General features: G+C 51.5%; 1 protein-coding gene across 6 annotated transcripts; it reads left to right on the forward strand.

Moving 5' to 3' along the window:
- Window positions 1-496: 496 nt before the first annotated feature.
- Window positions 497-13503, forward strand: U2AF1 (U2 small nuclear RNA auxiliary factor 1). Of its 6 annotated transcripts, XM_045501239.1 has the most exons (9): window positions 1076-1374; window positions 4034-4121; window positions 6981-7047; window positions 7882-7948; window positions 11366-11415; window positions 11499-11597; window positions 12096-12229; window positions 12319-12411; window positions 13216-13503. In XM_045501239.1, the coding sequence occupies exons 5-9, from the start codon at window positions 11386-11388 to the stop codon at window positions 13361-13363; spliced, it is 504 nt and encodes a 167-aa protein (XP_045357195.1). In that variant the 5' UTR covers window positions 1076-1374; window positions 4034-4121; window positions 6981-7047; window positions 7882-7948; window positions 11366-11385; the 3' UTR covers window positions 13364-13503. The 6 variants fall into 6 exon arrangements, with proteins under 6 accessions (XP_045357190.1, XP_045357193.1, XP_045357192.1 ...); XM_045501234.1 differs by lacking the exons at window positions 1076-1374; window positions 6981-7047 and adding an exon at window positions 497-639 and having other exon boundaries at window positions 7861-7948; XM_045501237.1 differs by lacking the exons at window positions 1076-1374; window positions 7882-7948 and adding an exon at window positions 503-639.
- Window positions 13504-23225: the final 9722 nt, after the last annotated feature.

Raw genomic sequence — 23225 nt, forward strand, 5'->3', positions numbered from 1 at the left:
CCCCGGGCCAGGCCCCAGCGCGGCGCCCCTCCAGCTCTATCCCCTCCAGCGAGGGCGGGAGAGGAGGGGTCGTCACCGAGGGCAAAGTGCGGGCAGGGAGCGCGCCTGCACTTCCCGGGCTCAGCGGAACCCGCCCACGCGGTCAGGCACGCCCCGGCCCCGGCCCCGGCCCCGGCCCCGGCCCCGCGGCCTTCTCTCCGGCCGCCGCCAGCGCGCTCGGCTTCCCGGGGCCGGGGGGCCGAGGGGCCGCGCGCGAGGAGAGCCAGGGGTAGGGGCGACGGGCCTCGGACGGGGAAGGGGGCGACAGCGAAGAGCGCGGGCTCCCCGGCAAAGGGGACGCGGGGCCCACCGCGCGAGGAGCGCGGGCACCATCAGGGGGCGCCGGCGGGCGGCGCGCGGGCTCCCGGGGCCGAGGGGGCGGTGCCTCCCTCGCGCCAAGCCCCGCCCACGCGCAGGCAACGGCTCGCCCGATTGGGCAGCGCCGCCACGCCGTAGGGGCGGGGCGAGCGTCGTCGCGTCCGGGTGACGTCTCCCGCGGGCGTCGGGCAGGGTCGGCGGCGTCGGCAGCAGTGGCGGCGGCGGCGGCGGGTGGGAAATGGCGGAGTACTTGGCCTCCATCTTCGGCACCGAGAAAGACAAGTGAGTGAGAGGCGCCCGCCGGGGCTCCGGGCCGGGAAGGCCGGCGGGGCGCGCGCGGGCGCGGCGGCGGGGCGCAGGCGGCGGCTGGAGGCCCGGGCGGGCAGGCGGGGGGAGGGGCGCGGCGGCCCTTCCGGCCTCCGGAGCCGCGCGCCGCCGCCTCGTGGGCGCTGGGGCGGGCGATGGGCGCCCCGGCGGGCGGCGGGCTTCCGCTCGGGTGGCGCGGCCTCCCTCGCCTGGGGCTGCTGGGCGGCCCGCGGGCCGTCCCGTCTGTTGGCGACCCGGACCCCGCGCCCCCCGCCTCTTGGAGCCGTCTTGAGTTGTGCTGAAGTTGTCAACGTTTTAGCCTATTTCCTCTACTTCAGCCTTTAATGTGGTGTCGGGCAAGTAGCATAAAGCCCGCCCGTATTAAATCGTTAGATAACTTCGGGTCCCGAGTGTTGGGGTTGTACCCACTTAAAAAGCCTCTCGGCGTGTTTAAGCGACCGATCGGGCGGGTCGTGAGGACGTTGGATTCGAAGAACTGTTACGACGAACTGGGTTATCATAAACGACAGCGTAACCTGATTTTAACGTACTCGGAGATGTAATTCCAATATAAAAAACGTGGGGTCCCCCACCCCCCTTTTCACAGTTGCGTGCCTTCCCTACCCAGTTGTTACGTTAAAAGCAAAAAAATTTAATTTTGATTTCGATTGCCACCTTGGGACGTTTTCATTCCCAGTGCATTGACTGAAGGTGAGACTAAAGGGAAATGCCTTTCATTTAGGAGGATGATTCTTACTTTGAGAACCTAAAGATTGAGCTCTGGCTTAATCTACTTTTTGGATAAGTAGTTACCATGTTAGGATTCTTTTGGCCTGTACGAGGCTTATGTTAGTATGCATTCTTAATGATAAATCCGAGTTTGGCATAGGTAATGTTTTAATACCACGTTTTCAAACACTGTATTTATTTATTTTTTTTAAAGATTTTGTTTTTAAGTAATCTCTACACCCAACGTGGGGCTCAGACTCACAACCCCAAGATCCAGAGTCCAACGCTCCACTGACTCAGCCAGCCAGGCGCCCCTCAAACACTGTTTAAATCGTTTCTGTTTTCCAGGATGAGGTCCATCTTGTAAAATGTGTTGTTTAGAAGAGGGGGTTATATTTTTTAATAGCAAAACTGTAAGACAATCATCAGTCATTGTCACTCCGGAAACATTTCTTTGAGTGTCAACCCTAAAATCTGTATCTGTTGACTTAAAGATGAGTAAAATTTGGATCTTGTTGCCAAGGAACTTGAGGGGAAGGGGTTGCTTGTCATGTAAAGGGTAAAATTAAAGTAAAGGCTCTGAAATTTCTTAAGTGCTGTGGAAGAGGCAGGCTGCCTGAATGCTTTGGGCTCGCAGAGGAGGCACCTTGGGGAACTTTTCCTGTAAACATGATCCCAAATGAATGGGCCAGCTTCGCTGGAAACAGAGCCTTCTCCGAGTGTAGGCCAGGGAAACGCATCGTTAGTTTCATTGTCAAGCTTAGAAATGTGGGCCATGACTTCTGTTCCATGAAGTTTTTATTCCTTATTCTTGTATAAAGCTGTATTGGGTGGGGTTTCCATTGTACTCTACAAAACTTTTAGTTTAGAGGTTTATTCCAATAAGTTTTTATATTCCTGCTATAAATAGCCACATTTCAGCCTTTGAGAGCTGCATCATAAAAGGTGTGCATGGCTTTAATTCAGGAAACTTGATTATTTGATCTAGGTTACTCATATGCTCATTTCAGGCAGACTGGTGGGGTTTTAGTTTCCAGGAGACCATATCAACTCCTAAAAAATGAAGACGATGATTCCTGCTTTTTTTTTTTTTTCCTCAAGCTAGAAGTGAAATGTAGGTGTGTGCCAATTAAAAAACTTTAGCTAGTTGTGCATTTGAAGTTTTGGACGTTTTCTAAATCCAAGCAAAGGTTAGTCTTCTAATATCTTTTCTGTGATAGTAAATCACACTTTTTGTCTTCTGTCTTATTATTTCAGTAGTTTAAGTAGATCACTAAAAGTTGATCACTAGGAAAGTTTTGACTGGTTAGTACTAAACTCTAATTGAGTGGTATGAAATGAAAGCCATCTCTGAAGGTACGAGAACAAAGATTATTTTCGTTATATAGAATAGTTGGGTATTGTTTGGGCAGGGGTTTTACCCATTCTGAGGCATTCTTGAAACGAGCTCTTCATTTGGGCGACTTTCTGAAGATGGAAGTCGTATATTCAAGTTAGATCATGTAAAGTGAGGCCTGTAAGATAAATTTGCAAATAATGTGTAGTGATCATTTTCCTCCCCCGATAAATTCAGACTTTACCGTTTGTATTGCTACCTGAACTGCCGGTGGCCAATCGATCTTGGCGAACTATCAAATTTTGTTGAAGCCCTTTGATTCTGACTCTGGATTGGCTGTCTGAACTTGCTAAAAAAAATTGAATCTACAGGGTAACCCTCCCACCTCTGCAGGTCTAAATCTGAATGGGGCCCATCAAGTAAGATTTCATACTTCATCACAAATCTAAGCCACCTGACATGGCTGTCACGATGGCTGGATTGCTAGTTTGATTTGATCTGGATCAAACTGGATCATCCAACTATTTGAACAGTAGTTAAGGGAGGACTTTGCGATAGGGACAGAAGGTGGCCTTATGTGGGAACAGACAGGTGAGTTCCCCAAGAGCTTGTTTTTGGTGCATTGAAACCAGGAGACTGCCTTACTTCAGACCTGTGTTTGGAAATTTCATGGTGGTCTGGTGTCGTGGACAAAAGAGCACGGACTTTGTTTTCTGTTTTCCTTAGATGACGATTGTGCTTAAGGAGCACTGTGTATGAAGCACGCACGCACGGTATCTGACTCTTGGAACAATGCCAGCTTGGCATTTTCCTCATTTTACAGGTGGCTCCTGGGACCAGGAGAGGTGGGGTAACTTGCCCAAGCCCAGGTAGCCAGTGGCAGAGTCAGATCTTAACTCTCGCTGTGCTATATTGGTGTCCTCAGGAGAGAATTTCATCGCGGAACACTGAGAAACAGATGTGTTTTAAGTTAAATTTAGTTTTAAACTAGATACTCCATTTAAGAAAAAACAGGAGAGCAGAGAACATAATGGGAAGTGGAGTGGATTTGGATGCGGGGGACCCTGGGTGGAACTGAAGCCCTCTTCCTTGAAAGAGGGGCATGTTTGTCAGGCGGCAGGTTGAAGCTTAGTAGTCCTGAAGTACTACCAGGAAGGGGAGGGTACCTGCTACCAAAGAAAACCACACGGCTGTGTTCTTGTGATGCAGAAGAAAAGTAGTTCGGTAGCATATGTCGCGGTGTTGATGTAGTTCCATTTGTCTGATCTGCCCAGCAAAATAATCCGCTTTTGTTTTCCCTTACAGAGTCAACTGTTCATTTTATTTCAAAATTGGAGCATGTCGTCATGGAGACAGATGCTCTCGGTTGCACAATAAACCGACCTTTAGCCAGGTTTGTTTGTTTCTTCTTTCTTTTTTCTGTTTTCATGTAAATTATCAGAACTTTATATACTTTACAGAGGCAGTTAATAATCTCCGTGTATCACGTAGAGTTTTTTTTCTCCAGTAGTTTCATTCTCTGTGTTCATAACTGAGTGTGTTCTTTTGTTTCAATGAGAGTGAGGCAGGTGAACCACCCCCAGTGGGAGGTCTACGAGCACAGGTCCCTCCTCTTACCGTTAGAGAAGCTTTGTACAAAGAAGTGAGTGATGTTTGCTGCCTCACCCCCCTCTCTGCCCCTCTAATAGACACGGGTCCAGAGGGGGCGGCCATGCCAGCTTGGAGTCAGCTTGTTTCCCGGCACCGGTAGATGCAAAGTGGGTTTTCTGCTCTTTGCTCCCTCCAGGCAGCGGAGATGGCCAGAGCCACCTACAGGATGCACTGGCACAATTCTCAGCAGGCCCGTCTTGCCGCATATGCTCAGGGTTCTCCAGGAGTCCTGAGTGCGCCCCCTCTGTTAGACCCCTGGCCCCGGGGTTAGCCATGACACTATGTCATAGACACATTAAAAATGAAACTTACGTTAGAAGATGGGTGTTTACCTTCAGCTATTTGTAGCCAGTCTGTTCAGTTAGTTAAGGGGCACCTGTTACCTTGGGCTTAGGTCCGCCATGAGTTCAGATCAGTCAGAAATTATGATTTTTGGAGTTGTTTTGTTTTCACTGAGGAACAGGCAAGGGTTTGCACCCTACAAATGATCAGTGATGAATTAAAGGGAGAAAGCACCTGTAGTAGGAATAGAAAACTTCCACTGTGTTTATCTGAACATGTGGAATTTGAAAAAATGTAGTCTTTCCGGACCGAGGGCTTTTGAGGTCCTTCGAACTGACCACAAAGTCTGAGTAAGCATCCTCTAAGTATTTAGGAAAATCAGCCAATGGCTGTAAGAGTCGTTAGTATTTTCTAATTTAAGCCTGTAGAAAACCCCATAATTTAATGTGTTTTTAGAAGGCAGGTGATGGCTTCCTCTCCCCCATTATTCCACTGATACAGCATGGTCAGTTTAACAAGAATCTGTCTTAATAACTTACAAACATGTCTCTTTTTCGAATTTCAGAATATTGGAGAACTTGTTTTAAATATTCTGTTTACTGCAGTTTGGTGGGGGGGGGGGGGGCGGAGGTTGGTTGGTTGGTTTGGGTTTTTTTGTTTTGCTTTTTGACCAGCAGGCAGAAGTTTATTAGATCAGAAAAGAATAGTAGGCAAACTGTCTTTACAGAGAAGGGGACACTCGAAAGTGAAGGCCCCCTACTGCATTTAGATGAACTAAATCTCCTCAACTAAGCAGTGGTCATAGATTGGGCAATAACCAAACGTCTTAAGTGTCCACTGAGTTTTTTTATTTTAGAGGGTTACTTATAGAAGTACCAGGTGTGGGGCTGAGAGACGTTACCCTGCTACAGAGTTTTCTCTAAGTTATCCAGGGACACTTGGCTTATTTTCTTTCTGAAGCATTGATGACCTCAGAATGTTAACATGAAGTGAATTTGAGCACCGTACGTCAGAAAGAGGCAACGATTCCATTAACATTCAGTGGGGTCGGTCGTGTGTATTAACTCGAGCATCTTGTTTCGATTTGCTTGGTTGGTTGCTCAGTCTTAGGTGATCCCGACCTCCCCTGATTTTAATGGAACTGCATTGCCCCCTTTGAATTCTCTTTCACTAAACAGTCACTGCCAGCCAGATGACCTGAGTGAGACCGAAAATGAGTTTCTTGTTGAGTATTCGGGCTCAGTATAGCTTTCTATCAGAGTTGGAAACTGAGTCGGGACAGCTTTGGGAACTATCCAAGGCCAAGACCTGCTGGCTTGGGGAAGATACCAGGCCCTGAGAGGAGGGTCTGCGTGTGTTCAGACGTGTGGTCTGGCTATCGGATGTTTCTCCCGTATGGGTTCCCCCCAGCAGGCCCTTTGGAAGCACCCACACAGCTGCTTCCTTTCAGTGTAGCTAGACATGAACTGGCGGGCTTGTAAAACCACTCACAAAACTGCTTTGGACCTATGTTGTTTTGAGACTGAACATTTATTTTTCTAAATCCTGCAGTGTATTGGTTCAGCTTGTAAAGCTCAGTGTGGGTTTCTTTTTAAGCTTCTTGCAGTGATGTGGACGTTAAGATTCATGTAATATATTAGCCTACTAACTTAAACATGGTTTGTTTTTTCAGACAACTTGATTTTAAGAAGAACGGTACAATGTAAGGTTTCAAGTCTGCCTGATCCAGTTTAAAGCACAAGGGCTAAAAGGATTTTTTTCCCTTAAAGGAAGGATCGGAAAAGAACAAACGTTTAAGCTATTGTATTATGTAAACAGAGGTCCCACCGAGCAAACCTAAACGTGTGTTAGGTGACCGTGACAGTCAGGAAACCCCTGTGGTGCGCCTGTTTCCCGGGAGACCAGACAGCTTGATGGACTGCATACAGTTGACTTACGCGTTTGGTTTAAAAACGATAATAACTTTGTGTGGGGAATGTGACCCTGTGAATTTTTCCACACCTTGGTGTCTGCTGGCTTAAAGTATGGGAAGATGTTCACGTTCTGTTACGTGTTTTGCATCCCAGCACTTTAATAACGTGGGGCTACTGAAAGTAACCAGTATCGTTCCTTGTTGGTTGCTGGCTGACGTGACCCACGTCACCGCTCAAACTCTGTTTCCATAATATGATGGTTTGGGTGTGCTCTTCCGAGGACAGGCGTCTGGCTTGTGGGAAACAAACAAGGTTGAGCCATTTGCAAACAGGTTGTCTCTTTGCAATTGTCTGATACATGCACAGCAGCCAGTAGAATTCCCCTTTTTATTTTTTTTTCCCCGCAGACCATCTTGATTCAAAACATCTATCGTAATCCCCAAAACAGTGCACAGACGGCTGACGGCTCACACTGTAAGTCCCACAGTTGGAGAAATTTTTTTAAAACAATGGTGTTAAAGAGCCCACTCTTAATTGAGACAAATAATGTTGGCTTCTGAGCTGCTGACATAGGGCTGTTGCAAACAGGACAAGGTGATGGAGGTCCTTGGCGCCCACGGCAAGAACCTGGTACTTAGCCACGTTCAGGAGGCTGGCCTAGGCGAGGCCGCTGGGGAGGCCTCCTCCCTCGGTTGACGTTTGTTAACGAGAGGGAGGGGGTCTGCCCATGTGACGTTTGAAAGTTCACCAGCCAATCACTGGTCTTTACAGTGACTGAACCCCCGGCATTTATTAAGTTCTTTCTGTAAAATTAAAAAGCTTAGGCGTATTTAGGAATCGATAAGGTAAGTTGCCCAATAAGCGTGGGTTTTATTTCACCATGACGATTTTTCCTCTAGGAAGTGGAGATCTCATGATATGTAATTATTGTATTTCTCTACCGCTCTGGCTTTTGTCGTCGGCTCACGCACGCGCTTCCTCGGTTCGTTACGTTCTTCTGGAACGTCTGAGCCCCCTTTGGCAGAAACCTGCCAGGTTGCCCGCACTCTTGGCTGGAACTTTGGGACGGAGAATCTTCACGTTCCGCGAGCAGAAATACAATATCAGCATATCACGGGATCTCTGTCACGTCGCAGTGTTAGGGTGCTCCGAGACAGCCACCAGCTAAGAACGCGTCTCCGCTTCGAAAGGAAATAACTTGCTCTTTTTGCAGCACTGAGTCTTGACCGAAGCGATCGCCACAGGAAACCGGTGAAGTGTTTAAATTTAATTTTCCATAATATAAAGTTGTTGCGTTTTGTATTTCAGACCATTGCCCTCTTGAACATTTACCGTAACCCTCAAAACTCTTCCCAGTCTGCTGACGGTTTGCGCTGTAAGTTCATACAAGTTCCTTCCCTGGTTCCCTGGGCTTGCGTGTCAGAGCTCAGTGTCCACTCCACCTGGTCTGCCGCTGTAGGGTCAAGGACGGCCTTTCGCTAGACGTGTCGAGAGCTTTTGTCCCCCCACCCCCCCGGCCCCACGGATACCTCTGAGACGTGAACTCCTGCCCGCTGCCTCGCAAGAGAAGCAGTGACCGGAAAGGACACCCTCCCGGCACCATAGCTGGGGGCTGCTGCTCTCCCTTTACCTAGACCGTTGTCCTCGGGGGGACACACTCGCAGTTAAGCGTGCAGTTATGTCCTTCCCCTGTCGAGAGCAGCAGCATCAGAGTTTCTCTCGCCTAAAAGAACCCAAATTGTTTGGAAATTACTTTCCAGGTTTCATTTCTTACTAGACTTTTTAAACTCTCATTCGGGAGATCATGCTTTAGTGGAGAGCATGGTTCGGAGAGTATTTCCCGAGTGGGGTCCCTCCGAGTCGCACGGACTCCGGAGTCCTCCCCAGCTCCAGCCCCAGCCCCAGCCCCAGCTCCAGCTCCAGCCCCAGCCCCAGCCCCAGCCCCAGCCCCAGCCCCAGCCCCAGCCCCATGCCAACTCAGTCGTTAATCAGATACTTTACGTAGCTGTCTCCAACCTCAGGAGTTAGTGTACCACATTTGGAAGATGAAAGGTGTGCTTGGTGGGGAAATAGGTCTGAACAGGGCATTTTGTAGACATTACGATTTCTTCCTGAACTGGGAAACATCAAAGTTAAGTTCACGAACATTGTATTTACTGAGGGGTAGTTTTTCAAGAACACGATACATAGCAGTACCCCTGGGAATTTCAGAAAGCTAAAGCGTATATTTTCTGGCCATTGGGCTGTGGAATCAATTCAGTCATCCGTAGGTAAATTGAAACGTATCCTAGACTCCTGTTAAAATCAAGGGGTCCGACCCCGATGCCTTGCCATTCATTCACCAGGTGGTTTTAGAGCTACAGGTCAGTAGGGGGCGCTGTGTACATGTAACCCCTGCATAGCCACAGGCATCAGGCAAATCCCCCTCTGGCCCGGGGCCCCTCAGTGTACAGGGCGGTCCACAGAGCGGAGCGGGCCCCGCAGCACCCCCTCCCCCTCGGGCCGGCCCCAGACGGGGAGGCCTCGCCTCTGCGCGCCTGTGGGTGCACAGTGCACACGCCCGGAGAGGGGGCTCATGAGGCTCTCCTGCCCACACGCTGTGCTTCCCGGTGCTGTGCTGACCCGGTAGCAGATCGTGTGTTTCCCTGAATCCGACGGTGGCGGCATTTGCTTGGTAGCCCTTGTTTCAAAATACTTGGTTTTGCTTTGTTTTTTAAAGAACTCAGATGAGCAGGCGGAGGGAAATGCTTATATATGGACTTACTAGTTTTTGTAAGAACCCTGCCCTGGGCTAAAAGGGATGGGAAGCTGACGGTTGAGTAACAGCAGTTAATCACTCTTTGCCCTGACTCTGTACTTGGGGACTGCGGGTGGGGGAGAGGGGGGCGGGGGGCTTCGCTGACAAAACAGTGTCATAGTATTCTTCGTGTCTTTATCTGCGATCCACAGTACTCTTGTTTTGCGTATGCTACCCAAGGTTTAGCTGTACCAGTATTCCCATTATGGGGCTCACATTCTACAAATTAAGTGAAATTCTGATTCTTCAATTTAGGAAGAAAATCAGTTTAAGCCGATGAACCTGCAGCAGAGCCTCCGAGTAAATTTCATCCAGCCAGGTTCATCCGGGTCCTAGATTCACAACCCTTGTTAGCATACCCTTCCATCTGTAGAGGTACAAATCCCAGTTTAGGAGTGCTTCCGTAAGAAAACTGGTATTTGGGGGACACATTAGTTAAAATATATTGAGTCGTGGGGATGACTCTTCAGGTGACCGATTTCTTAATTGGTCATCTCTGTTCTTCTAATCATTTGGTTGACTGAAAAATTTTAAGCAGAGTATAGCAGATAAAGTATGCCCATTATCAAGCATTGTCCAGTCGGACTTTCCAGAAGTTATTAAAATAAATGCTGTTCTATAGTAAGAGACTAACAGTAACTTAACCAGCACTGAGTCTCAACACTGCTGGCGCTTAGAGCGTGCAAATACCTTTTCTCATTTTTTTCCAACGTGGAGAAGGGAGTGTAAACATTAAAATCTGCCCTTTGGAATGGCCTTCTCTTCTCCTGACTAGTTTTTCTGTTGTTTACAACCTGATTTCAACTCAGGGAAGGAGGTTAAATAGCCACCTAGAGGAGTAGTTGTTGCCCAGTGCATTTGCTCGCTTTGGGCTTCTAAAGCAAGCTGGGTTCCTGAAATTCAAAAATAACTAAAATGCAGGAATTCACCCCTCCCCCGTGAATGAGAAAAATTTAAGCCATTCTCAGAATCAAAAGACTCAAGTGCTCGTCCTTAAAGATAAGGTTTTCCTGGGCCCTAGGAGACTGCTCCAAGGCGTTGCCTCGGCCCCCTGGCCTTCAGTGGGTGTGGCAGGTGAGGCCGCCAGTCCAAGGAGTGTGGCCTTGGAAGGTGACGACTGAAGGTTAAACTGGCCCAGCTTTGAAGCCACTCGCCTCTGTAGGCTGCCCCCATCTAGCTGTGTGCAACATTGGTTTAATTGACGTGCCCGCTTTGTGATTTCTCAGATTTAGGGCAAGAGAATTCTAGAATCTGAATGGTAAAATTTTGTAGAGAGAATGATTTGGGGGATAGAATGTAAATTTGAAAAATCTACCCACACAATGGACATGATTTCGCTTAGTGCATGTGAATTTTGAAGAATAAACTTGAAAATAGTCCTGGAATATAAAACAAGAATGCTTTCTTCAACAAAGCATTGTAACCATCCCTCTATCCAGAGGCATTCGAGGTACTGTGATTGAACTTGGTAATTATCCTACTGAGTATTTATGGTCATTTGGGTTTTAATCGCATCAGAAAGAATTCGGTAATAGTGTGTGGCTGATACTCTGTAAAAGAAATTAGTCAGGAACATTAGCCCTTAATCACTCGATCCTGATTTCTACTGTTACTTTAACGTAATGAAGAGGAAGAACATACCAGTGTGATTCCTTGGCCGCTATTTTAAGCCGTAAAAGGAAGAAGACTTTCATTTAGAAATTTGTTGAGAGTAAATGATTTCCTTACATTTTCTGAAAGTGTGGCCCTTTGATGCTGATTAAAACTTGTCATTTTCGTAGCCAGAATGGAGATGGTCATAAGGGGGCACTTAAAGACCTCAGCACACTTTAAAATCGTAACCACTGGCTGTCATGCCGCACCTCCGCGCTCCGGGAGAGCGCAGCTGTCGCGGCTCCTCTAGATAACTAACGTGTCACGGTGGCAGTTGGGGTGAACGCAGAGCCCTGCGGGCGGGGGTCCCGCTCTAACCAGCAAGGTGTCTGTCGTCCGCAGGCGCGGTGAGTGACGTGGAGATGCAGGAGCACTACGACGAGTTTTTTGAGGTGAGCGACTGGCACTGGGGGGGGGGGGGGGTGCGTCTCCCGTGGGTCAGGACCCTCAAGCCGCCGGCCCGCTCTCCCTGCAGGAGGTTTTTACAGAAATGGAGGAGAAGTACGGCGAGGTGGAGGAGATGAACGTCTGTGACAACCTGGGCGACCACCTCGTCGGGAACGTGTACGTCAAGGTAGGAAGGGCGTGCCCCGTGGGAGTGCTCCCTCCCGACTGGCGGGAGGAGGAGGCTGGTGCCTTGGGATCTTAGCGGGAACTGGAACTGGAGTGCGCCGGCCGGCTTGCGCAGGCGTGGCAGCCGCCCTTCAGGGTTGGGATCTTCGGAGGGTGCTGCTGACGGGCTGTCTAGACGCGGCAGAAGTCAGTCGATTTATACCTGTGGTTCCCTCCCGCCCCTCTTTTTTTTTTTTTTTTTTTAACTTCCCAGTCTAAACAAATCCTTGCGTTTGCTCTTGTTAACCAACTGAGTTTGAAAACCAAGGCAGTGTCGGTACGATCTTGGATCATCGCGAAATTAAGTGATCCAGTTGCAAGTAAAGGACGATCTGTGTTTAACGTGATCTAAGACATCCTTCCACCTCATTTGAGCCACGTGAACGCGTATCCGTGGCTCGGTAGCCGGAGACCTTCCCGTCGGGTGGGGGCAGCAAGCCCTTTTGATCTATCTTTCCAGTTTCGCCGTGAAGAAGACGCGGAGAAGGCCGTGATCGACTTGAACAACCGTTGGTTTAACGGGCAGCCGATCCACGCCGAGCTGTCCCCGGTGACCGACTTCAGAGAGGCGTGCTGCCGCCAGTACGAGATGGGGTAGGTGACGGGGGCCCGCGGGGGCCGGGAGGGCGGGGGCGTGGGGTGGGGGGCGGCCCGCGGCATGGCGGCCTCTGTCTCCCCCGCAGGGAGTGCACGCGGGGCGGCTTCTGCAACTTCATGCACCTGAAGCCCATCTCCAGAGAGCTGCGGCGGGAGCTGTACGGGCGCCGGCGCAAGAAGTGAGTACTGCGGCGGGCTGGCTGCCGCTGGCGGCGCCGTCCGTTCTCGCGAAGCGTTTCCCGAGGAGAGCTCGGCCCGGGTGTGAAGGTCACCGTTGAGGACGTAGTGTGTATCTTAAGGTCTGAGAACGTGCCCTTAAAAGGATGTCCCGCCCGCACAGTCCCGAAGTGCGGGAACGGGTGAGTGGGGAACCCTCGAAATTGGGTTCGTGTGCGCAGCGTCTTTCGCCCGCAGGTGGAGTGACTTCCTTTACGTACTGCGGGTGTCCGTGGGTTTGGGCAGGTTTCTTTGGTTTGCTTGCGGCCACGGGCAGAAGGGGGAGCACGGTCCGGCCCGCTCCTGGTGTTTTGAGTGCAGACCGTGCTGTCCCAGCACAGAGAGAAACCCAAGGCGTCGGGAGACCATCCCTTTCCCTGCTCGGATGGAGTTCTGACCCGGGGGGTTCTCACCCATCCCCTGGTAAACACGTGCCCGGAGGTGCAGACGTTAGTGATTCCGTCTCATTGTCAACAAGAAGCATCGGGCACAGGAGGAGGGCGGTGCGTGTCCGGGCCGCCGCGGCAGGAGACCGTCCCCAAGCCCCTGAGCCGGCCCTCTGGAAGCACGGGACACGGAGGACGTTGTGCCCGTTTCCCTGACACGGGGCGTGTCTACACGGGGCGTGCGGTGTGGCGGGCGCGACGTTCCTCCTCGATTGTGCCATCTGTTCCGCGGGGTCCGCCCAGAAGCGTCCGCCCGCGTGGGGGCCTTGTTGTGTGCTTTGCTTTGGATGCCACAGCTTTGTTTCTTTTCCTTGGTTGCAGGCATAGATCGAGGTCCCGGTCTCGGGAGCGTCGCTCTCGGTCTAGAGACCGCGGTCGCGGCGGCGGCGGTGGCGGCGGCGGCGGCGGTGGGGGACGGGAGCGTGACAGGAGGCGGTCGAGAGACCGTGAAAGATCGGGGCGATTCTGAGCCACGCCGTTTTTACCGTATGTCTGCTAGGCAGTGTTGTAGTTGATTGACCAAACCAGTTCATAACGGGAATTTTTTTTAAAAAACAACAAAAAAAACACAAAGATGGGTTTCTGAATAAAATTTGTAGTGATACAGTACTCGGTGTAGTCATTTCTCGCGGGCCGCCTCGGTCTCCTCCTTTGCAGCACACGCCGTCCGTCCTGGGGGGGAGGGTCTTGGGTAATAGAACCACAGTGTTAAACTCGTAGGGTGTGAGATGAAGTGCCCCGTCCGTTAAGGGAAAGAAAATTCACGCGAGCAACGGTCGTGCCCGTTCCCAGTGCCCGACGTGCGAGCGAGTAACGTGGCGTTTCTCCGCCGAGGCTGCTGGAGACCCTGCTGCGGGGAACCCGGGGTCCGCGCCCTGGACTTCCCGCAGGGTCAGTGAGTGACACTTGGATGCGACGGTGGCCGTGCCGGCGTCCGTAGGAGAGAGGGCTTTCAATCCGGTGCCGCCAGTGGCCCCGTCCGTGTCCCGTTTCTCTCACCCAGGAATCTTCTAGTCTCTTTCAAAGAGCCTCCGTGCTGTCCTAAAGCACAGGGCCTGTCCCGAAATGGGGCCTACACGTGAATGTGCCTGGGGCTGCACAAGAGCCGCCGGCCCCGTTCCCGTGTTCCACCCCAGCTGCCGGCTCGTCACCAGCCTGCCAGAGTGGCTTGGGCACAGACGCCCTCTGGTGCAGGGCTGCGCCCATGTCACTGTCCCCGAACTGTAGTCACGATGCCAGCCGGCGGCCCACATGCTTCATTTAACGTTGAGTGCCATCCGCTTGGTCTGGGTCCACCCACGCTGTGTCCTCCGAGGAGGTCGCCTCTCTGGCTCACTGCAGCTTGCTTCTCAGTGACTGTGGCCACCTCTGGGCGCCCGCGCACTGGGCTGGGAACCCAGCAGGGAGGGCGGGATGGGCGGCATGCACGTGTCCACCTGCTCGGTCCACGTGCTGGTCCATCCGCCTGCTTGGTCTCCAGTTGCTGGGAGTGGCAGTTCGGGGAGCCGGGGACCGTCTCAGCCCTGCCCTTGGCCTAGGAGGAGACATCTTGCCACCGTGACGACGCACGAGTATCGGAAGGAAATAGTTGACCAGCGTGGGCTTTTTTGTTTTGTTTTCTTTTTTCACGAAAGCCACTTTTTTTGTGATCAAATTTTTTTTTTTAATTTTTTTTTTAACGTTTATTTATTTTTGAGACAGAGAGAGACAGAGCATGAACGGGGGAGGGGCAGAGAGAGAGGGAGACACAGAATCGGAAACAGGCTCCAGGCTCTGAGCCATCAGCCCAGAGCCCGACGCGGGGCTCGAACTCACGGACCGCGAGATCGTGACCTGGCTGAAGTCGGACGCTTAACTGACTGCGCCACCCAGGCGCCCCTGTGATCAAATTTTTAATAGTGATTTTAATGATTAATCCCTAGTCTTGTTTAGGTTTGGTGTGAGTTTTCCTATTTTTTGCGTGGTAGTGAGCAGGTGATTTGGAATGAACTCATGGCGGTTTTGAGTCGGCAATCCGGGAAGTTTTGTGTAAGTTCTCTCATTCTCCGTACTTCCAGGCATCAGTACCAGCACTATAGTTTTTCTGTCCAAATTTGGTCAACTTGTGAAGATTGTGGAGTAATTTCCACTGTATCTGAATGTGAAAATTTTTTACTTTGTATTTCTTAAATGTCAGACACCGCATGAGTGGGGAGGGACAGAGAGAGGGAGAGAGAAAATCCCAAGCAGGCTCCTGGCTGTCAGCACGGAGCCTGACGCGGGGCTTGATCTCATGACGTGTGATTTCGTGACCTGAGCCGAAATCAAGAGTCTGATGGTTAACCGAGCCACCAAGGTGCCCCTACTTTATAGTTCTTAACTGAGATTAGAATTCCCTTTTCCTGTGAAAGTGTCTATTAAAAACATACAGGAAAATCCCACCAAAGGAGCCTTTCAGTGTTGCCACTGACGTGAGAAAGCTGAACTGACGGTGACCGGGAAGCCTGTACCTGTCCTTCCTCTGTGCCTGAGACTGGTCTGCAGTGGAGGGACGTGGGGGGCTTCTGGTCCCGAACCTGCTGGGGCCGCGGCGGGCCAGGGGCAGCCCGGCACAGAGGCCTGAGCAGTCTCCCCGTGGCAGACCGCAGGTCCGTGGAGGTTTACGTGGGAAGAGTCATTGAATCCCTTGTGATTTGTGATGAGCCCGGGCCCAGCATAGCATCACGGAGATGTTTCTTGTCCTCAACGGTCGATGCCGGATCTTCAGACTGAAGCCAGACGGGAAGCAAGAATGTAGGTGAGAGTGGGGCGCCTGGGTGGCGCAGTCGGTTGGGCGTCCGACTTCAGCCAGGTCACGATCTCGCGGTTCGTGAGTTCGAGCCCCGCGTCGGGCTCTGGGCTGATGGCTCAGAGCCTGGAGCCTGTTTCCACTTCTGTGTCTCCCTCTCTCTCTGCCCCTCCCCCGTTCATGCTCTGTCTCTCTCTGTCCCAAAAATAAATAAACGTTGAAAAAAAAAAAATTAAAAAAAAAAAAAAAAAAAAAAAGAATGTAGGTGAGATAAGGTCTCACAAAAAGTGTCCACACCCCTAACTCGGCAGCTGATGGTCCTGGGGTCTGCTTGCTGTTTTGACACAGTGGGCCTAACAGACGAGGTGACTGTGCACCCGTGTTACAGTAGATAAAAGTCACTGTAAACATTTCTGACATTGGCGGCTGGGGGCAGCCGTGCCTGGTTAACTGGTGAGGGTTCACTTTTCGTTTTCACACAATTCTTTGTTTTTTGTTTTAAGTTTATTTGAGAGAAAGAGTAGGGGAGAGGCAGAGAATCTCAAGCAGGCTCGGCACGGCAGAGCCCGACGCAGGCCTCAAACTCACCAACTTTGAGACCATGACCTGAGCCAAAGTCGGACGCTTGATCGACTGAGCCACCCGGGCGCCCCGAGAGTTCACTTCTTTTGAACGAGCTCTTATTGGAGAAATGATGGGTAATGTGGTAACTGAGGCAGCGTCCAAACTGAGTGATTAATTGTCCCTTTTTCACCTTTCAGTTCGGGATTCCTTACAAAAAGGGGCTAAAACTCCGGAGTGAGTTCTAAAAATTGGAAAAAGTCTCGATTTACAGCACACAACAATGGTATTCAAGTTGGTTTCTAGAGCCTTTGCAGCGGACAGCCTCTCGCCTGGGTGGTGCCAGGCTGTCGCTTGGCACGCGGCTGACCCTGGTGAGGCTTCCTCGGGTCCGGGGCCCCCCGCACACGTGGCTCCCCGCCAAGAAACAAGCCCGATCTGCGGTCTCCACTGCTGATCTGCCAGGCGGGGCTTGTACCGTCATTTCACAAGAGAGCATTTTCATTTTTTATTATGGAAAATTTTAAACACGCAGAGAAGCCGAGACTGTCGTGAGGCCCCAGGTACTTTAACCGCGTATGCCTTAAAGTCTGCGTCCCTGACGTGTGGACTTGGCCACACTCCAGTCTCCGGAAAGGACGGCCCTTGGATAAGCTCACCTCTGGACAAGTCCCCCGCGGCCTTGTTTCTCGTGTTTGCTCGGGCCTGGGGTTTGGCAGCCACGGGCTTGGCCAGCACCACCTGGGTGTGTGGGCCAACGTGAGCAAACCGGGATGGGTGCCTGGCACTGGGGAGACCGCTCTGGGCAGGAGGTAAATGGGCCAGGCTGGCCCAGTGGGAGCGGTGGGTGCTGTTCACAACTGGGAACGACGGATGGGCTGTGGAGTCGGGTGTGACCAGGCTCCTCTGGCCTCCGCCCCGCGTGGGTTCGCATCGGGCAGAGAGCGAGGCGGCAGCCTTGAGTTGGCCGTGAAGGACGCCGCTGCCCCCAGAACGCCCAAGCGTCTGATGCCCCGGTAACTGATCTGGTGCGACTTTCTTTTTTTTCCTTGCCGTGGTTCTCGTGGACGGGCCGCAGGGTGCGTACGGCGAAGCGCCAAAAACAAGGAGCAAGTGCCACCCAAGTGAGCTCCCCGCCAGCCCCCTGTCCCCATGGGCCCTCGCGCACGAAGCCCTTCTCTTCCTAGAGGAAACCGCTCTCGGTTGTTTTGTCGTTACGATCTCCGTAAGCTTCATCAAACATTGCTGTTCTGCCAGTTTTTTAATTTTTTGTAAACGGAATCTTTATTTTTTTTTTTAATGTTTATTTTTGAGAGAGAGACAGAGACAGAGCATGAGCAGGGGAGGGGCAGAGAGTGGGGGGGGACCCAGAATCCAAAGCAGGCTGCAGGCTCCGAGCTGTCAGCGCAGAGCCCGACGCAGGGCCCGAACTCACGGACCGCAAGGTCGTGACCTGAGCCCAAGTCGGACTCTTAGCTGACTGAGCCCCCAGGTGCCCCACGGACGGAATCTTTCTGTGTAACTTGTCCTGCCCCTGCTCGGCTCGTGTGCAGCATTCTGTGTGTTTGGGACACAGCCGACTTGCAATTTGCAGCTTCAGGTGTCACCGCGGCGAGAAAGGAATAAAGTGGGGGTACCTCCGCCCACTTTACTGGCTGGGAGAGCAGGAGGAGGAAGGAGGGCGGTGGGAACAGCGCCTCCACGCAGAGGGAACGGTGGGGGCGGGTGCCCCCGTGGATGCTCCAGGGTCCCGTAGGCCGTAGGCTGTGCTGCTGAAACACGACCCTGACCTCTCGACTCGCCCTCCACTCACCGTCAAGTCTATCTGATAAAGCTGCCTAGAGGACACGGGTTTGGGTTTTCAGGCCCAGAGAACCTGTAACACCACCTCCCGCCATGGTGTGACCTCGGCACAGTCCCAGGACACCCAGTCTCCAGGATGGCCGCCTTCTGCCAGGCTGGCGAGGAGGGAAAAGAGGTCCCCAAGTTTGCACCTTTGAGACGGATCCGTGTCGTGTGCGGGGCAAGTACCAACAGGTCAGGGTCAGCCCGTCACCCACCGATCAGACACCGCCACGCTTCTCCCAGCAGAGGGAGGGCACAGTGAGCACAGGGGCAGGTGCGGCGGCATCCCCGGGGTGGGTGTTACCTCCCCGGGGAAACGACATACTGGATTTTAAGGAATGTCACTCCTCCTCCCGGTGTTCCTCTGTGTTCCCTCTCAGCCCACTGAGTAGGAGCCGTTGGTGGCCCAAAGTGGCCTGGGGAGGGACCAGCCCTCATCCGGGCTGCCTCGTCTCATCCACTGCTCCCGGGGCTCCTCTTGGTTCCACAGACAGGTGGCTTCTGCCCCAAGAGGGTTTTGAACAGGCGAGCCCCGTGCAGTACTGGCCTCCAGGGCCACCCTGCAGGCAAGGCTGAGGCCCCCCCCCCCCCACACACACACACACACACAGCGTCACATGACACCCAGACCCCTGTCCAGGAGTCTTCTCTTCCTGGAGGAAGTGCCAGAGACCAAGTGAGAACAAAGCCAGGATCTAAAACTGCTGGAACCAGGAAAATACAACTCTCCTCCCACGTCACATCCCCCAGAGAGGAATCATCCGGAGCCGAATCACCTTCCCTCTCAAAGTTCAGACACTGGAGCTCAAAGTCTCTTTCTCCACTACGTCTTATGCAATGGAAGCTTCTCAGCCAAAGAGCCCCCGGGCCCACCGGGGGGCTGCCTTCCCGTGCAGCCTAGGAGCAGCAGGCTGGGCCCGAAAATAGAGCCGCTGTGAATCCACGTGGCCCGGGATCCGGCAGCCCAGTTGCCCGTCCCTCGTGGTGGGTTCCGACAGGCTGGATGCCTCCTGGGCAGTGCAAGGTGGCTCTCGGGGAGGGGACCCACCGTTCGTCCCCTTGGGAGTTAACGTTACAGCACATAGAGCTCTCGTCCCCAGAACCGGGCCCCGTCCCAGGACGGACTGCATTCTTTTGCTCAGAAGATTCCAGGCACGTCCGGGTATACTTGGCTCCCTCACAGCTGGACCTTCCTTGGGGAGCACATGAGGCTCGGAACAGCCCCACCCACACCTGGGGGACAAATATTCAGGCACCTGTTTCAAATCCCACGTCTTTTTTTTTTTTTTTTCAAATCACATGAAATTACCATCATTTATAGGTCAAATAAGATCAAACATCAGCAATTTCACGTGGTCCAGCCTGACACATCCCAAGGTCAGGTTGATTGCCGTCACATGGGGCGGGGGGGGGGGGGGGCAACAAGTTCATTGGGGAAAAGCAGCAGAGATGCAAGTCCAAATCCTGGCTCTGCTCGCCACTGGAGGTAGATGTTGGGTAGGTCACTCGGCCTCTCTGTGCCTCACTTTTCTCCTCTGTGAGGTGACGATTAAATTGTGAGGATTCCATTTGTTGATTCAGGCAAAGTTCTCAAACAGTGCCCGGCACGTGCTCTGTAGGTGCTCGGTAACAGTCATCGTTGGTTTCAATGCTGCCAGTTACCAAAGGTGGAACGCGGGTGAGTGGAGAGAAAGACAAGTACGTGGGCCACTAGGAACCCAACCGGGTCTGCGTTACAAAGTGAAGAGCTGACAGGTGGTGTGAAAAACAGCGAGTGTAAAACTGAGACGCTGAATGTGACAGAACCTTGTGGCGAGAAGTAAGGTAGACCTAAATAGGCATCCCATGTTCATGGACCAGAAGACTTACTCCCCACATCAAAAGGAAAGGATAAATTTAATCAAGGGAGTACAAGACCCGTGTACCGAAAATGACAAAACTTTGCCGAAAGGAACTAAACGAGACCCAAACGGTCTCATCCTGTGTTCACAGATTGGAATATTTAACGTTGTTAAGATGGCAATATGCCCCCATGGCAGCTGCAGATCCCCCATAATCCCTATCACAGTCCCAACAGCCTTTTTGCAGAAATAGAAAAGCTGAGCCTAAAACTCATAGGGAATTTTAACGGCCTCTAAATATCAGCCAAGAAAATCTCAAAGAGCGAAGTTGGAAGACTTGTACTTCTTGATTTCAAAACTTAGTTACAGTAGTAAAAATGGTGTGGTGCTGGCACAAGGGGAGACATTGAAGATCGATGGAACAGAATTGAGGGCCCGGAAGGAAACCCTTACTTCTCTGGTCAGTTGATTTTGATAAGGGCACCAAGACTAGTCAACGGGAAAAGAACAGTCTTTTCAACAAATGGTGTTGGGACCACTGGTTATCTACATGCAAAAGGAGAAAGAAGATGGATTCTTAGCCCACGCCGTCTACAAAATATTAACTCAAAATGGATCAGAAACCTAAATATAAGAATTAAAATCATGGGGGCCCCCGGGTGGCTCAGTCGGTTGAGTGCCCAACTCTTGGTTTCAGCTCAGTTCATGATCTCACGGTTGGTGGGTTCAAGCCCCACATCGGGCAGCGTGGAGCCTGCTTGGGATCTCTTTCTCTGTCTCTCTCTGCCCCTCCCCTTCTCTCTCTCTCTCAAAATAAATAAACTTTAAAAAAAAATGGCTGATTTCTGGAGTGCCTGGGTGGCTCATCAGTTGAATGTCCGACTTTGGCTCAGGTCATGAGTTCACGGTTCATGAATTCAAGCCCCACATCAGGCTCTGTGCTGACAGCACAGAGCATGCTTCAGATTTTCTCTCTTCCTTCTTGCTCTGCCCCTACCCTGCTTGGGCACGCACGCACTCTCTAAATAAATAAATAAACTTTAGAATAAGTAAATAAATGAATAAATGGCTGATTTGTAAAAAAAAAAAAAAAAAAAAAAAATCATGAAACTCCAAAGACAACTTAGGGAAGATCTTAATGACTTGAATCTGACCATGGCGTCTCACGTCTCACATATGACACCAAAAGCACGAGCAACAAAAGAAAAAGCACGTGTGTATAAATTGCAGTTTATGAAAACAGATGAATTGATGCACTTTTGTGCATCAAAGCACACTATCAAGAAAGTGAAAAGACACCCCACTTAATGGGAGGAAATATTTGCAAACCCTGACAAGGGCCCCAGAATATGTAAAGAACTCTTAACAACAAAAGACTACCCAGTTTAAAAGGGGGCAAAGGATGGGGTGCCTGGGTGGCTCAGTTGGTTAAGTGTCCGACTTCAGCTCAGGTCAGGATCTCATGGTTCGTAAGTTCAAGCCCCGCATCGGGCTCTGTGCTGGCAGCTCAGAGCCTGGAGCCTGCTTCAGATTCTGTCTCCCCTCTCTCTGCCCCTCCCCTACTCGTGCTCTAATAATAAATAAATGTTTAAAAAATTTTTTAATTAAAAAAAGGGGGGCAGGGGCGCCTGGGTGGCGCAGTCGGTTAAGCGTCCGACTTCAGCCAGGTCACGATCTCGCGGTCCGTGAGTTCGAGCCCCGCGTCGGGCTCTGGGCTGATGGCTCAGAGCCTGGAGCCTGTTTCCGATTCTGTGTCTCCCTCTCTCTCTGCCCCTCCCCCGTTCATGCTCTGTCTCTCTCTGTCCCAAAAATAAATAAACTTTAAAAAAAAAAAGGGGGGGGGCAAAGGATGCCAATAGACATTTCTCCAAGGAAGATGCACAAGTGGCCAATAAGGGCTTCTGTCTGTGGTGATATGAATGATCTAGAATTGACCGGTGACAGCAGCTCTGTGAATGTACCAAAAGTCACCAAACCGTACGTTTTCAATGGGTGATGACACAGTATTTGAATTGTATCAATAAAACTTACAAATAAAAAGTTACTGGAACAATACATAGCATTTATTTTAATCGTTTAGATACCGTACCCTAACCTCACGCGGCTATGGCGGAGGCGGACTGCCCAAGACATGTGAAACTGGCCAAGTTTATTTTTTTTAATTTTTTAAAATATTTTTATTTATTTTTGAGACAGAGACAGAGCATGAGCAGGGGAGAGGCAGAGAAAGAGAGGGAGACACAGAATCTGAAGCAGGCTCCGGGCTCCGAGCTGTCAGCACAGAGCCTGATGCGGGGCTCGAACTCACGGAGTGTGAGATCATGACCTGAAAAAGTGGCTGCTTCTGTGTGAGCTCTTCCAAAATGCATGTCAGCCCCGGTGCACATGTTAGCTCACGCGTGTCGAAGGCAGTTCACATGACCAAATCGAGCTGTAAATTTAAGCCTTTTGGACCATCTTGTACAATCAGCGCTGAACTACAAAATGATTACAAAATTTGAAAAAAGAAAGTACTGTCAAAAATGAAATAAAACAGGGGCGCCTGGGTGGCGCAGTCGGTTAGGCGTCCGACTTCAGCCAGGTCACGATCTCGCGGTCCGTGAGTTCGAGCCCCGCGTCGGGCTCTGGGCTGATGGCTCAGAGCCTGGAGCCTGTTTCCAATTCTGTGTCTCCCTCTCTCTCTGCCCCTCCCCCGTTCATGCTCTGTCTCTCTCTGTCCCAAAAATAAATAAACGTTGAAAAAAAAAATTAAAAAAAAAAATGAAATAAAACAGGTATCATCTGAAGTTCATGACTCAAGGCAAAGAAGTGCAGGGTATTATCCACATTGTGGAGATGCACACCATAAACAAACTCAAATTTGGCTCTGAGACCTGGAACTGGGGGTGGGGAGAGGGAGACGCCGCTTCTGCCGCTGCCCTTTGTTTTGTCATCCTGGCGGGACATTTTCTCCCCGCCGCCCGGCAGGTGCCTGGAAGTCCCCGCCCCTTCCGTCCTGAATCTCCCGGAAGTGCTCACACCTTCCCTGGCGGGGCCGTCACCTGCCTCTTCCTGAGCTGCGAACCCTTCTGATGTCTTCTGGCCCTGCGGGACCCGGGAGTTTCCGCGGCAAACGCCCCCTCCGCGGACACCTATTCTCTCCCATTCTGGAAGTCTGAGGTCAAGGGTGTGGGCAGGGCTGGTTCCTCCGGAGCCTGTCTCCTGGGCGTGCAGACGCCGCCTTCTCCCTGTGTGAGCGCAGCCCTTTGTCTCTCCCACTTCTTAGAAGGACACCAGTCAGATTGGGTTCAGGCCTGCCATAGACTGAATGTTCGTGT

This window comes from Leopardus geoffroyi, chromosome C2 (assembly GCF_018350155.1).
Source record: "Leopardus geoffroyi isolate Oge1 chromosome C2, O.geoffroyi_Oge1_pat1.0, whole genome shotgun sequence".
Taxonomy (NCBI): Eukaryota; Metazoa; Chordata; class Mammalia; order Carnivora; family Felidae; genus Leopardus; species Leopardus geoffroyi.